At 32.0% G+C, this 15,908-nt stretch overlaps 2 protein-coding genes across 2 annotated transcripts; both read left to right on the top strand.

Annotated features, from left to right (window-relative positions):
• The first annotated feature begins 4,496 nt into the window (after window positions 1–4,496).
• On the top strand, window positions 4,497–6,600 carry LOC18994675 (phosphatidylinositol 4-phosphate 5-kinase 10). Its single transcript, XM_006418361.1, has 9 exons — window positions 4,497–4,639; window positions 4,744–4,906; window positions 5,031–5,141; window positions 5,269–5,456; window positions 5,549–5,640; window positions 5,735–5,782; window positions 5,870–5,962; window positions 6,045–6,183; window positions 6,297–6,600. The coding sequence occupies exons 1-9, from the start codon at window positions 4,497–4,499 to the stop codon at window positions 6,598–6,600; spliced, it is 1,281 nt and encodes a 426-aa protein (XP_006418424.1).
• A 3,869-nt stretch (window positions 6,601–10,469) lies between these two features.
• On the top strand, window positions 10,470–11,780 carry LOC18994676 (hypersensitive-induced response protein-like protein 1). The gene is made up of 6 exons (XM_006418362.2): window positions 10,470–10,533; window positions 10,818–11,006; window positions 11,085–11,217; window positions 11,308–11,399; window positions 11,475–11,574; window positions 11,658–11,780. Exons 2-6 carry the CDS (start codon window positions 10,818–10,820, stop codon window positions 11,768–11,770), a joined length of 627 nt encoding a protein of 208 aa, XP_006418425.1. The 5' UTR covers window positions 10,470–10,533; the 3' UTR covers window positions 11,771–11,780.
• Window positions 11,781–15,908: the final 4,128 nt, after the last annotated feature.

Below are 15,908 nucleotides of genomic sequence, written 5' to 3' on the forward strand. Positions count from 1 at the left end.
TGCTGTAATTATTAAAAATATTAAATATTTTTAAAAAGATTTTTTTTTTCTACTACCCATCTAGTACAATCACATTTCGCCCGTCGTATACGGATCACTATCGGTGAGCTCGTTATGATCGATTTGGGAAAAAATAGCGTCTCTTGCTCGAGTTCCTTTCGCAAGACTATCCGCCCGGACATTTAGATCCCTCGGAATATGAGATAAAGTGCACTCTGAGAAGCTCTCTTGAAGTAGGCGGAAGGTATCTAGCTCTGAAAGGACGGCCAATCAGTTGGAACCTCAGTCATGCGCACCAGATCCGAACAATCGGATTGAAAGTGGACCGAAAGTATCCGTCTCTCTCTCAAGTAGGACATAGCCCAGAGGAGGCAATCCATCTCGGCATGGAGGACCGAGAGGCTTCTACGGCATCCCTGAAGTCCAAACAGTTCAAATCCTCCGCCATCCACAAAGCTCTAACCGAGGCCGCTAACCTGTCCGTGATTGATCCACGAGGCGTCAATCCGGCATATTGGGGTTTGCGGTACCTCGGGAATCGCAATGGTGTCCGGTGGAAGGCCTACTTCCTCAACTTGAGAATCGTCGCTGTCCTTAGGTTGGTTCGCAACTCTCCAACTTTCTGCTTCCACTTTTGCATGTATCCATGTATCCTCCGTGGAAATTTCTTTCCCTTTGATGATCTTCTCGTTCCTTGCTTTCCAAATAAACCATAGGATCCAAGGATAAATATCCTTTATAAGATCCGTCATGCCTAGCTCCTTTGTTTTCCAAAAGAGGAAGCTCATATTTTGATAAATAGAAGTACTCGGGAAAACACCCGGAAGGGACGTAAAGTCCGATAACGCCCAGACTTGTAATGCCGGGGGACATAAGAACAGTAGGTGGTTTATGGTTTCCTCGGGATCCCCACAGCGGGGGCAGCGTTTGTCGGAACCCAAATGTCGGTATGTGAGGTTCTAGCATGTCGCCACACGCCCAGATAAAGATTGTCATATAAAGTGTTTCAAATATTTTTAAAAAGATTAGTTCACTAATTTTAGGATATTTTTAAATATATTAGTTAGCTTGTATTAATACATAAATACATTCCACATAAATTTAGGATTTCTATTTGTCTTTAATTTTTTTTTTTTGACATCTATTTGTCTTTAATTATCCATGTAAATCAGGGTTAGCCAAATGTATATAGAATTCTTTAAAAATTAATTGACGTAAAATAATAAAATTGCAAAATAACATTCAAAACTTGTTTAGTTAAATATTAATCTAGTGTTAGAATGATGTTAGATATTTTAGAAATAAAATGAGGAGAATTGATTTTTTTTAGTTACGATATTTTTTCATAAAATTGAATATTTAAAGGGGTTAATTCACTGATTTTGAGGTATTTTTGAAAATTTTAATTATCCTAATTTAATTACATAAATAGATTTTATATGGATATAGGAACCAAAACGCAGAGATTTATGTTCCTACTTGTCATGTGTTATCCAAAATGTTGATATTTCATAAAAGTTATTTAACCAATTAACGATTAATATAGAATTTTTAAAATTATTGGTTAAAAACTAATTATTTTAACTAATAACATTCAAACTAGGTTTACAAAATTTAAGGTTTAGAATGAATTAAGATGCCAAATAAAATTCAAAAATATACAAATTTAAGGATTTAGGGTTTAGAGTTAGGGTTAGGGCTTAGGGTTAGGGCTTAGGACTAGGGTTTAGGGTTAGGGCTTAGGGTTAGGGCTTAAGACTAGGGCTTAGGGTTAGGGCTTAAGATATGGAATGTGGTTAAGTTGGTTTACTAGAGCAAGAATACAATGAGGTACTTTAGAAATAGAGTGATGAGGATTATTTTTTTATTTTTATTGGAATTAATTCACTAATTTTAAAATATTTTAAAATATTTTAGTTAGCTTATTTTAATACATAAATATATTTCACATAAATTTGGGAACTAGTATGCGTAGGTTCGGATTAGCCATAATGTATATATAGTTTTTAAAAAATTTAATTGGTGCAAAATAACAATCAAAACTAGTTTAGTTAATATTAATATAGTGTTAGAATGATGTTAGGTCTTTTAAAAATAAAATGGGTATAATATTTTTTTTTTCGTTATTTATTTTTTCATTAAATTGAATTTTCGTAGGGTTTAGGGTTCACTGGTTTTGAGGTATTTTGAATTTTTTTATTATCCTTTTTAAATACATATATAAGTTTTATATGGATATAGGAACCTGAACGTAGAGGTTCATGTTTCTACTTATCTTTAGTTATTCAAAATTTTGAAATATCATAAAAGTTATCCAACCAATTAACGATTAATATAGAGTTTTGAAAATTATTAGTTAAAAAGTAATATATTTAGCAAATAACATTCAAACTAAGTTTAGGGTTTAAGAATAGGCTTTAGAATTAAAATGCCAAATAATAAAACATAAATTTAAGGATTTAGGATTTAGGGTTAGGGCTAAGGGTTAGGGCTAATGATTAGGGCCTAAAATTTAGGGTTAGGACTTAAAGTATGAAATGTGGTTAAGTTAGTTTATATTAATCTAGAGTTAGAATACAATGAAGTACTTTAGAAATAGTGTGATGAAGATTATTTTCTTTATTTATTGTATTTATTAAAAATATTTATTTTTTTATTGTGATTAATTCACTAATTTTGAAATATTTTAAATATTTTAGTTACCTTGCTTTAATACATAAATAAATTCTACAGAAATTTGGGAACTAGCATGCGGATGTTCGGATATTTATCTTTGATTATCCATGCACATGCAGGTTAGTATATAAAGTTTTTTAAAAAACTAATTGTTAAAATAATAGTTTAGTTAATATTAATCTAGTGTTAGAATGATATTAGATCTTTTATAAATCAAATGAAGAGAATTAGTTTTTCATTTACTGTATTTGTTTATAAATTTGAATTTTATAAGGGTTAGTTTACTGATTTTGAAATATTTTTGTAAATTTTAATTATCCTATTTTAATACATCAATATCGGAACTAGACCGCAGATATGTAGGTTCCTACTTGTCCTTAATATCCAAAAAGTTGAGATCTCATAAAAATTATCCGTTAATGAATGCTATAACAAAATCTGGGGCATAATCAATGTTTGTCATTTTGAAATAAAAAAACAAAGAGAGAAATGTTATGTACATCGAAAGGTCATGCATAAACTTTAAGCCATGAGAGTAATGATGGAACATTACTTTCTTAAAATTTTCCTATCCTAAGTAATTTTACAGCATTGTTAAACTTTAGAAACTTATTGCAACTTATGATTTTCAGATGGGTTATTAGTTCTTACATATTAGATTATTTAGCTTTGGTTTATGGATTTTTCAGCAATACTAGCTTAATAGCCAAAAGAATCAGGGAAAAAAATTGTATTGATGTAACAACGGGATGACTCAAATGAGTAAATCACCGTATTAAATTTTGAATATATAATATTTGAAATTATGTGACACATTTAAGTCAACAAAAAGGAAAATAAAAATCGATAATAACAAAAATATATATATATATATATATATATATATATAGCAAGCAAGACTACTCCGTCAAAGATACAACACCATGTATATACAATATACTCTGTTTCTCCAACCATCAAATACTACAATTACATTCTATTTTTAGTGAACTACTTTCGTTAACGATGAAAATGTGGACGATTTTTTCACTTTCGTTATCGATGAAAATGTGTTGTTAAGAAATGAATAATTAAATGGTTAACGGAAATATATGAAACAGAACGCGGGAATTGTTTGTTTTTCCTTTTACAACAGAACAGAGAAGAAAATGAGTTGGATCGAGCGGCGAACTTCAACGGCCAAATTTGGCAAAATCATTGATTACTTTATTTTCCTTGTCAACAGAAAATTGAAAGAAAAAAAAAAGAGAGAAAGAAAAATCATCTTTATAAAATTTCTGGTTGCCCTTCAATTTCCAACGCACTCTTCTTCTTCCCCTCTCTTGTTTACAGCTTCTGAAACAGGTTTTTCAATCTCTTGCCGCTCTGAATTTTTTTTTTTTTTGGTTTCTTTCTACGGGATTTTCTGGCGAAATTCTTTGTTTATTTGATAGTTTGTGGTTGTATGAATCGATTATTGAGCATCTCTATCTGGCTGGGATTTTCGGCTGCTTTTTATCTGGGTTGAGGCGATCGAATTAGGGTTCTCCGTGGATATATATATATATATATACGTATTGGAATTCCATTTTTATTATAAAAAAAATCTAGGGCTTGGATTTGATGTCGATTTCTCGTTGTGCGAGGGAATGATCGAAACTGACAAATTTTGGGGATCCATATATGTAAATAGGGGCATACAAACATGTGGGCTTAGATGAGGATTGATCTCCGTGGAAGTTGAGACTTGAGAGAGAGAGAGAGAGAGAGAGAGAGAGAGAGAGAGAGAGAGAGAGAGAGAGAGGGAGAGAGAGAGAGAGAGAGAGAGAGTTTTGATGGAAATGTTTACAAGGGAGATAACAGCTAAGGACGTGAAAGCCACTGAGAAAAACCGGATTCGATACTCTTCCAAGCACATTAAACATCTTCCTCCAGGAACCATTACTGATTTTCAATGGAAGGATTATTGTCCCTTAGGATTCAGGTACAATTCTCATCTATCATTCTCCTCTTGTCTGAGGACTTGAATTATTGCCTTAACATATCCATTTGATTGTATAATAATCTTTACTTTTTGCTTGTTTGTAGACTTGTACAAGAGCTTGAGGATATTAATCATGATGAATACATGAAATCCATCTGTAATGACGAGACTTTAAGGAAGCTTTCCTCTGGGAAAGTTGGTAACATGTTTCTTCTCTCCAAAGATGACCGCTTTCTCATTAAGATTCTCCGCAAATCCGAAATCAAGGTTTTAATTTTTTTTTCTTTCTACTGCAATTGCTATATAAAAAAAATAATATGTTTATCCTTTAGTCATGCCGATAGAGTTTCATCTCATTTTTGTTTGATTAATCATCTTTCCATGTCTACAGGTAATTCTAGAGATGCTTCCTGGATACTACCAACATATTTATAAATACAGGTCAACGTTGTTGTCCAAGAATTATGGAGCTCATTCTGTGAAACCTATTGGAGGTGTTAAGGTAAACAGAGACTATCAAGTGCGATGCTATACGTAGAGTAAATACCCTTATGATATATATATATATATAGAACTATTGCTTACAATGAAACTTGTTCTGTTTTTCTTTCTCTTTTCTTCGTGAGCAGACATATTTTGTCGTCATGTCAAACATTCTGCAGTCAGATGTTTTTATGAACAAGGTCTATGATCTAAAGGGTTCATCACAAGGTCGAACTAACAAAAAGATCAAAGTGCGAGATAAAACCATTTTGAAGGATATAGACCTTGATTTTCATTTCTACGTGGATTCCTTGGCAAGACACCGCCTCGTCAAGTGAGTCTTCTCTGTTTCCTTTTTATTATATCTTCATTCTTTTCCCACAGAATCATTACTTCGATTGCTCACCGGATTTTGTCATCGTGCAGGCAAACGAAGCTAGATTGTCAACTTTTGGAAGATGAAGGGATTATGGATTACAGCTTAATGCTTGGTTTACAAGTGAAAGGCTCATGTCAAGGTGAGTTAAAACTAAGCTCATTCATGTCTTTATTCTTATAAGTGATTTTCGTAACATGTATCGGTTATCTGATCAAACCCATCGCTGAAAACAGGTTCGATTGATGGATTAAGCCCTGTATACGACAGTTTCACATCACGAGGTAAAACCTCTCTCTGGCATTCTTCTCGTGATTATTTGTAATTAACCAAGAAAGTATAATATGAATTCGTTATGCTCAATCTTGCAGGCTCTGTTGACAGCAATAGCTCCAAGTTTATGAAGACAGCTTCAAACTCTCCAGATAGATCCTCAACAATGTATTCATGCACTCCAAGCAGAGGTAATTTTAAACCCGTCCTCTAAATGATCTAATCCTGTCGTGCTATAACGTGGAAAGATGTTCATTTTCATTTTCTTTACAGATTCAATTGATAGTGAGAACTCAGTGAATATACAATCAGTTGCAAGCATAAGCCTCAGTCCAGCTCCAACCAACGCTTCTGATTCTCCACAAGGAAGCATTGTCTCCAGAACAGCTCTCACCGACATTTTCCAAAACAGGTAACCAAATTCGACAAGTTTCTTGCTCTTGTGCTCAATCCAAACAGCCAAAAAAAGAAAAAAGAAAAAAAACGAACATGTGTATGATTGAATGAAAATGGGTTTTCTTGCAGCTCAAGCACAAACTTTGGGATGAAGATACCAGGACGAGCACGACGAGTGGGGAGAGGAGAATCAGGGAGTGTGGTGGGGAAGAACGTTAGAGGAGGAGGAGAGGAATGGTACGATGTTATATTGTATCTTGGGATTATCGACATTTTCCAAGACTATGGTGTGAGGAAACGCATTGAACACTGTTACAAGTCTATTCAACACAACTCTAAAACAATCTCAGCCGTCCATCCCAAGATCTACTCTTCTCGCTTCCAAGACTTCGTCTCTCAGATCTTCTTACCAGACGAAGATCCTTCTCATTGATATTAACTTACATGTCTCCATATTTCTACTTTTATATATCCACTTATATAGCTTAGCCAAAGTTTGTTTGTTGACTGGGAAGCAAATGTAACCTCCAGTTATTATTTTTCGATTTGATTAGGTCAAACATTTCTTTGGAAGACTCAAATTTCATTTATTAATTTATTAAATTATTACTTCGAATGTAATTGAATATTTACATGAAAAGTGTAAAAAGAAGTTAAACTGGTTTTAACTTTTAATCTAGACCTGTTGATATTTTCGTATTTGGGCCTCATTTTGATATTTTTCCATCTAGAACTTTTAACTTTTAATTGTACTAGATAAATACCCACGTTGACACGCGGGTTTTTTTTTATTATATGTGATTTCTATATACATATATTAATTGAAATAAATATTTAAATGTAGTGTAATTGAATAATATTATTAAATATTATTCAAATATAGAAAAGTAACCTATTCTAATTGAACTAATTTTTGGTTTTATTATCATCTTGTTTATTTACTTTGATTTTCTCATTGTCATTTTGGATTATTAATAGAGAGGAATCTAGCATGAATATATATATATATATATATATCCATTTTTTCTTTTTGTTCTAAGAAGTTATAAATAATTTCTATCAAAGGATTCTTTTAAGTTCTTTCTTGTGAACCTTTGGCATCTTTCCACTCTCATTAAACATTTAAACCCTATCAAATCCTTTTGGTAAACTACTTATAATCTTCAACCGTTGCTCCTTCACTCATTAGAATTATCATGTTTTTATATAGCTATGATGTGAAGAAGGCGACCATCTTCAATTACTGTTCCGAAATCAGATTCTCCTCTCTACAGATTTTGTTTTCCTCTTTAATCAGAAAATCCATTTCTTCTTTTAGTCATATCATCACACAAAAAAATAGAATATTTTCACTTTTTACTTAACCCGAGCTGGTCCGGAAGTTGACAGCTCGCAACATCAGCTACGGTTTCAGATGTGTGAACCACTTCATTCTCAGACCCTCAATGTATTATCACCAAGAATAATGTTACAGCATAATTAACCTTGCAAAACATAGTTTTTTTTTCATTTTGAATCATATTACCAAGTACGGAAGTACCAACTTGTCCATCTCTACAACTTGTGCTACTTTTCACAGTTTTTGAAAATTAGCTCCAAACATTTGCATGGAAGAATACTAAGACACATTGAGGTATACAACCAAATTACAAAGCTAGTTTTTGGTTACATACCTCTTTGAAATTGTTAGCTATATAAGCATTGTTAGTAAGAATATAAAAAAGACTTGCAGTGAGATAGTTTGTCTCGTGTTCCATCCGCTAAAAAGCAACAATCAAATATTAGAACAGTAGATACTGAGCAATAATGAACTTCTGATGTTTGATTAATATATAGACATCACCGAGCCATAACTGTTAAAAATTTAATAATTATGGATTAAATACAGTCACAATTAAAGATTAGAATATGAAACGTTTTTTTCATGAATTGAATTTGTAGAGTTTAGGAAACGTGGCTTACTTAATTAACCTGATGTGGAGGCTGAGATGTCAAAAAGATGAGTGCTGAGTTGTCAAATTTGTGAGGCACAACTCAACTTTTATATAATAGATACTAGATTTTGCGTTCACGCTATGTGTGGGTATTTTGTTGATAAAAGTTATATATTAGTGTTTTAATAATATATTAAAGATATTATGGTGTTAGTAATTTTTATCTAAATTGTGAAGTTTTAATAGTTTTGTTTTGAATCTATATACAGTCTGTTATATTTCAAAAATATATTATTTGATTAAACACTTATAATTTAATATATCCAAACCAACTAAAATTTTACAAATTAATCAAATGCTACTTTTTAAACATAGTATTGACATGATGATAAATTATTATACATTCACTTCTTTAAAGCAAGAAGATAATTTTTTTCATCATTTTTACTTTTATTACAATTTTATGTGTTCTCTAAAAAATAATTAAAAAATAATAAAATTTAAAATTTAATAGTTTTTCTTCTCTTGTTTAACCAATAAATTTTTTATTTTTATTCATTAATTTAAAAAACAAACTACTAATTACTTTGAAATTAATAACAACTTTAAATTTAAAACCAAAACGATAGTTGAATATGTAATGAACAAAATTACACAAAATTTGTGAATTAAATATATTTCTGTCAACTCGTTTTCTAAACTTTTAAATAAGTTTTCAATGTTTATACGTCATCTCTTCTAATAAGAATGAAATATTTGTTTTATCATGTTCATTTTTATTCTTGTTATATATGTATTTTAATGAATATATCATATTTATTTATTTTAATGATTTTTTTGTATGAATATATTCAGTTTCACCATATTCATTCTTATTTCTTCTTATTATAATGAAGTAGGCAAACTTGTACAATTTAATACATACAAATTTAGAAAAAATAAATAACAAATTGAGAATTTATAATGAAGTAGGCAAAACCGGTATAACTCAAAACTAAGAATTTATACATTAAACTATTGCAATTCCAAGTCGAGTATACAAAATATAATTTTTTTGATCATTTTTGCATAATATATTACATAAAATTATGTAGAAATATATTTTGTATATGTGATAAAAATTTAGATGAATATAAATCATAATTATTATTTATTTAATATTCTACATGAAAAGTTTTAAAATCACGTATCTTAAACTTGTATAAGTAGCATATATTTTTTGATAGATAACAAATTAAATTTGTAACCTAAACAGTGATAAATTTTAATATCATGTTGGTTTTTTTGTTGTTAATAGAGATTTCTTTATTTTTAATTTATTTTTTTAACCATAATAATAGATTAGGAAATTTTTTTTAATTTAAAATGTTGATATATACGAATAAAATTAAAATTTTAAATACTGATGTGAATGCTTTGAAAATTATATAGTTTTAACTGTTATTAATAATTTAATAATATTAATTAACATTTTTTTCTATATTGTTTTGTATTAACAATGTAATTTTATAATTTAGAAATTTTTTAATTTCAGTTATTAATGTGGACTAATAAAATTGACCTTTTAAATCTTATGTGGATGTGTTTAGAGGCATGTAACTTCAACTTTTATTTTTCTATAAATATTATTTTTTTGTTAACAATATAATTTTAAAATTTGGAAAATTTTTTTATTTTAAAAGTTGATGTGAACCAATAAAATTGAACTTTTAAATCATGTGGATATTCTTGAAGGCATATAACTTTAACTTTTATTGGTAATAGATTTAGATATCAAAACTGGAAGATCCCATACGAGACATGTTGCAGCAAGTGAATTTGATCTCTCTTCCTTGTTTTGAGGCTTACCGAATGTATTCGGTTATTATTTGGTCAACTAATTGTTACCTTTATGTTTGTGGTTTAGGTTGGGTTGTTAAAATCCCATCAGATGCGATGTTATTTCAAAAAATTTCATTGGATATCTCAGTCTCCTTCGTCTTAATGACGGAACCTCTTTCTCTATTTTCAGTGCTTCGGTTTTCAAAATAAGTGTCGAGTATCAATTACTTGACATGTTTTTCGCATTGCTTGAAATTTATCATTCTTTTCGAATTCGGTGGTCAAGCTTTGGAGCTTTTACGGTCTATTTTTCAATATTATTGCCGCTTGTAATAACTTTGTTTATATCTGGACCTCATTTTGATATTTTTGCATTTTGATATTTTTCCATCAGGGCCTTATTTTGATATTTTCGCATCTGGGCCTCATTTTGATATTTTCGCATTGGAGGCCCAGGCCTGTTTGAGTAATTAAGCCCAAAATCATTTTTTTCTAAAAATTTAGGGTTTACCAAAAAAAAAATCAGATCTTTTCCTCCTACATTTTCGCTGCCGGAAAATTTTGTTTTTCGCTATATTCCGCCGCCGGGATTTCGCGTGTCTTGAGTTCAGGTAAGTTCTGGAAACTTGGGAAACTCATGTGGGTTTATAATTAGGGTTTCCATAAAAGTAAAGAAATCGTTTTTTAATTAGGGTTTCTATAAAAGTAAATTTGCTTGCTTTACGAAAAGTTATGAAAAGTTTGGGTTTGTTTGAGGTGGAAAATTTACTAAATATTGCTGAATAAATATGAATTTGTCTGTCTAATTGAAATCATGTTCTTGGAAGTTGAATTTGTTATTATTGTTTTTGGAATTTTTTTGGTTTGTTAATATAATATTTGGATATATGTGCAGATGGGAAATTTTTTTGGTTGTTTCCATGTGGAGGAATACAGTTGTGCAATCAAAGAAAAAAACGGAAAGTTTAAGAAAGAGCTTAAACCAGGATACCATTGTGTACCCTGGTTTTGCTGTCATTGTGTCGTTGGTACCGTTTCCATGAAAATCCAGCAAATCTGTGTTTCTTGTCATCACAAGACCAAAGTAATATTCTGCTTGTTTCAAGTTTTTTTTTTTAGATCTATCAAAATATTTGAATAATGATCTTTATCATTTTTCCAGGATAATGTTTTCGTGATTCTCGTGGCAGCAATTCATTTTCAAGTATTGGATGGTGAAAATGGAAATAACCCAAAGAAGGCATTCTATGTCCACACTGATTCAAGGAGCTTAATTAAGGACTATGCATTTGATAGTAAATGAGCGCACATTTATCATTTTGTGATATACTTTGAATATATATGTATATGTCTAAATCTAACGCATGCATGATTTCATTTTTTAGTTATCAAAACCACCATCTCCCACACCACCTTTGATGAGCTCTTTGAGAAGAAGGATGACTTCGTTGTTACGGTTAACGATAAGCTCAGTGAGGTACCTTTGTAATTGCAGATGAATGAATCCCCGCTTGATATTTTTCTAACCCCTTTTTTATGTACTTCATTTCAGAAAATCTCTGATGATTATGGATATGGCAAATTCAAAACACTCATTGTCGATATCTCTCCGGAAGAGTCTACCAAACGTACCATCAACTTGACAAATGCAGGTATACAAATCTTTTCTAGTTCTTATTTTTACTTGGTTTATTTATGTAGAGTAAGCTTTTTGAGTGTTGATGGTTACTTGTAGCTCCCAAGATGTCTTCGGCACTGACCGGAGCAACACCAGAGGTGATCGATATGTTGCGGACTACACAATATGGAGCGGCTACGTTGGGGAAAGATGAGCTCCCTGATGCATAATGACTTCGCCAACTTTAGGCTTTATCATGTTGACTTCGTTTAGACATGTTATGATATGGTTTTCAATAAGGATTTGTTTTTCTTCTGAAAGTTTAAACCAAATTGTGATTTTTTTCTATCCGCAAACTTTAATCTTCCCTAGTTTTTATAATTTAATTTGCAATGAACGAGCACTTAATGCCTTTCACCCACAAATGAACCAAGTGTGGATTAAATACCAATTAACTGAAGTATGTTTTAATTACCAGATACCAAACAAATTAAATCAAAATTCATAAAAAAAATAATATATTATTATTGTTAAGTATTAGTGTATAAAAAATGTCTAATTAGATTTAATTAAGATGATATTTAATTACTTACATCAAAAAGCGAAGAATGATTGTTGAGTGTCTAGATAGATGAGACTAACCTAAGCTTTTATGATTAGTCCCGTCGAATAGCTGTAGCCAATATAAAGCTATAACACTATTTGGAATGGAGAACCACTTTTAATATATGGTTTATAGCTTTTTGTATTAGCATCAATTTGGACAAACACACTCTTTGATGATGAACTCTTCTTTGAAAACAAAAAAAAACCTAAGTTAATTAATTTGTTCGTCAAAGTCTTATAAGGATTAAAAACAACGCTTACTATAGTAGTATTTATTTTGTTTTTTTTTTTTGTAAAAGAAACACAGCAATTATTATGCGGTCTCTTATTATGCATTATATAAGTATTTTCCCCAACAAAATTAAAAATCATCTCCAACTTAACTAATTTAGTCGTCTTACTCTTTGTTTCTCCACAGTTTTGATTACCTTGATCACACTTCAACATATTTTAAATTAATAAATAGCTTTCATCAGTAAATAATATTGTGGAGATTACATATGAGAGAGTTAATAGTGTTGATGTCAAAACAAAAACAATAAACGGAGATTTTTGAACTTTGGACTGAAGCTGCCTGAAAAATATGTTTTCTTTAGATTTAAATATTTTATTAGATTCAAACCAATAAACGGAAGTGTAGAACTGAGGAGCCCTACTATACTCGTCATATTTCTTTTTGAAAATAATAACAATTAGTACGTCGAAAAATAAATCGTCGAGATAGAAATTTGCCGTAAACGTTTTTGCACCTACGTCTGACTCTGACACCATTATCATCAATGAAGCAAGCTTCTCCCTATATCTGCCCTACATACATGCTTTTGATATGTCTCCAATTCCAAGACTTGCATACTTGCCGTAAACATTTCCGTATCTAAACGATGTTCAAAGCAAGCAGAACCGGGAAAGTTCAAGGGGAAAAAGAAAACAGATCCTTCAAACCAAAATGAGAATTTATATATATTAGAAAGAAGTTGAGATAAAAAAAAAAAAAGGAAGCAAGAAAGAAGACCCAAAGCTTGGAACATAAGACAAAATAAGAGTGGGATGAGACTTCTACAGATTACAGATTATGAAAGATAAACAAAACAAGTTACAGCAAAAAAACACGTGAAATTTTAACTTTTTGGAAAATCAGTTTAAAAATCTGGACGAATCTATTCGTCATTTGATCACTGGGATGAAGAAGAAACGTACATTGGAATTAAACTCGTAGACATTTTTGGGAATATCCAAGTGAATGCTAATTAAATTGCTAGTCAATAGTTGCAATTTGCAAAGCTTCGGTTCCAGTGTTAATGTTAATATGGGGCCACTCTTCATAGAAAACTCTTAGCCTTTCGTCTGATCCCATGCCTTTCTAAACCCAAAAATTTTCACGCTGTCTGAAAAATGTTCTTGTACGTTTTACACACACAAAAAAAAACAAACACATGTTCTTGTAAGTTTTCCATGGGAGCTGGTCTGTCAAGGCTATCCGATATTTTGATATAACTTTATGCAAGAGAGTTTCAGATCCGTCATGTTCTTGTATACCATTAATACATATTCCGAAGCTGATTCCATCCGGATCGACATTAAATTCCGAAATTGAGCAAAAAACGGCACAACAAATGTTGAGTACCCATGACTAATGTTGCATTTACTTCCAAGATTCTATCTGTCTATAACAATAAACAGTCTAATGGCGAATCACAGAAAAAAAATTGACAAAAATCTATAGATTAAAAATTATTTTTTCTGGATGAATTTTTCTAGTTACGGAGATAAGAATATAAGATGTAGTAAGAAATGGTGGATTTGAACACTTGGAAGGGTCCGTCATTATACTAACGGTAAACGTATATGAGTACCAACATTAATTCATATGCTCGGTATAATCTAGAATCTCTCAACAATGATGAAGATTTTCGATATAATTGCAGCCGTACCAAGTATCAAAGTATTTGCAGTAATCTATCACTATTAGATTGCCCTAAATATTTTGCCCACCATCTTTTTGTTTTATCAAGGTAACACGGCCAGATTTAAATCAAATATTAGTTATACAAGTCACACGTATCTATGATATTTTTTTTTTTTTTGTCATCATCACGTATCTATGATATTTCTAAAACACAGTTTGAAGTGTTAACTGTGTTATACACACATAAATATACGTTAAAGTAGGGCACCACTGGTGCCGGCAAAAAAAAAAAAAGAAGGAAAGGCTCTCAAAAAATCAATTAGGGTTTAGTATACACAAACGAGAAAACAAAACTGCTTTCGGCTGCCTTATTATTTCACTCACAACAGAAACTGCTTTCGGCTGCCCTCTCATCTCACTTCCAAATGGGTTCTCTATCTTTGCCTGGTCCCGGCGTACCTCCTGGTCCCGGCGAACCTCCTGGTCCCGGCGAACCTCCTGGCCCCGGCGAACCTCCTGGCCCCGGCGAACCTCCTGGTCCCGGCGAACCTCCTGGCCCCGGCGAACCTCCTGGTACCGGCGAACTTCCTGGTCCCGGCGAACTTCCTGGTCCCGGCGAACTTCCCGGTCACGGCGATCTTCCCGGTCCCGGCGATCTTCCTGGTCCCGGCGAACTTCCTCGTCCCGGCGATCTTCCCGGTCCCGGCGATCTTCCTGGTCCCGGCGATCTTCCCGGTCCTGGCACAGTTCCACCAAACGATGCTCAAGGCGTTTATCAAATTTTCATTCCACCTCTTAACCAAAATCCAGTTGCTCCCACAGTCCCTGAAATCCCCTATAGGTGAACATTATTTCTCACCAACTAATTTATCGACACGTTATAACGAAGTTGGACTTTTATATTTCTCACCAACTAATTTACATTTAGAATCAGAGAAAGTTGAGTTAACATTTCGCGTGATTAAGCGCAGCGATTCTGTGATAGTTTTTTTTTTTTTTCCCTTATACTTGCCTTCTTGCTTTGTCTCTATTTCTTATTAATCTATCCATGAGGTTCTACTGTGCCTATTATGTAGGCGTTTAGTATAGTCTATGGGTACATGAAATTCATAGCTGCATCAGTTATACTTACTTTCTATAGTTATGCTCTTTTTGTACATGCGTAAAAATTTACAAAGTTTCTATCTTTGATATATAGGACTGTGTATTCACTCACTGTCCATGCCACACTCATTTCCATTACTGCAATTGCTGGGGTCTTTTTGACGGCAGGAGTAACAAAGGCAACCGCAGCCGGTTCTAAGGTGTCACAAAAAGATATTGATCGCTACCGACAGATGGTTAAGCTTTACAAGTTCGTTGCTGTGCCTTATATATCTGGGTTCTTCATGTACTATGCATTTCCTAGGGCAACTAGGTTTTGGTGTGTCATTCGTTTGATATACGACGAAGTAAACATTATCATAGGTTTTCTTGCATTAACCTTCATGAGTGCTAGTTTCTCAGACGAAACATACACGATTTATATGCTAATTTGGTTTGGTTTGGTCACTCTAGTAAGGTATGTATATTTGATTATCAATCAAAATGTGTACTTCATCGGTAGAGAACAACCCATCCCTTTCTAGGAGAAACTCTTCATTACTTATCATGATTTAGTTTGATTAGTTTTTATCAACTTATGTGTAGTAGACATTTTGTTGTATTTTCCTGTTTCTTTAGCTCTTGGTGTCTTTCTATGATTGTACTATTAAGTGTTTGTAAGGACGTTTTATTATGTTCTAAATTTTATTTATATATTCTAAGTTATATTTATCTTAAAGAAAGAGCTCTGAATTTCCTTCCAAGTCTTGTTA

The sequence above is a fragment of the Eutrema salsugineum genome, unplaced genomic scaffold (genome assembly GCF_000478725.1).
Source record: "Eutrema salsugineum unplaced genomic scaffold, Eutsalg1_0 scaffold_5, whole genome shotgun sequence".
NCBI lineage: Eukaryota > Viridiplantae > Streptophyta > Magnoliopsida > Brassicales > Brassicaceae > Eutrema > Eutrema salsugineum.

What these genes read in the sequence shown, in the direction of transcription:
- LOC18994675 (XM_006418361.1), top strand. Translation starts at nt 4,497, where the DNA reads ATGTTTACAAGGGAGATAACAGCTAAGGACGTGAAAGCCACTGAGAAA. An exon ending in AACCTATTGGAGGTGTTAAG is followed by an intron (nt 5,142 to 5,268) that starts GTAAACAGAGAC and finishes CTTCGTGAGCAG; the next exon opens with ACATATTTTGTCGTCATGTC. An exon ending in TTCATGCACTCCAAGCAGAG is followed by an intron (nt 5,963 to 6,044) that starts GTAATTTTAAAC and finishes TTTTCTTTACAG; the next exon opens with ATTCAATTGATAGTGAGAAC.
- LOC18994676 (XM_006418362.2), top strand. Translation starts at nt 10,818, where the DNA reads ATGGGAAATTTTTTTGGTTGTTTCCATGTGGAGGAATACAGTTGTGCA. An exon ending in TAAGGACTATGCATTTGATA is followed by an intron (nt 11,218 to 11,307) that starts GTAAATGAGCGC and finishes TTCATTTTTTAG; the next exon opens with TTATCAAAACCACCATCTCC. An exon ending in CATCAACTTGACAAATGCAG is followed by an intron (nt 11,575 to 11,657) that starts GTATACAAATCT and finishes GGTTACTTGTAG; the next exon opens with CTCCCAAGATGTCTTCGGCA.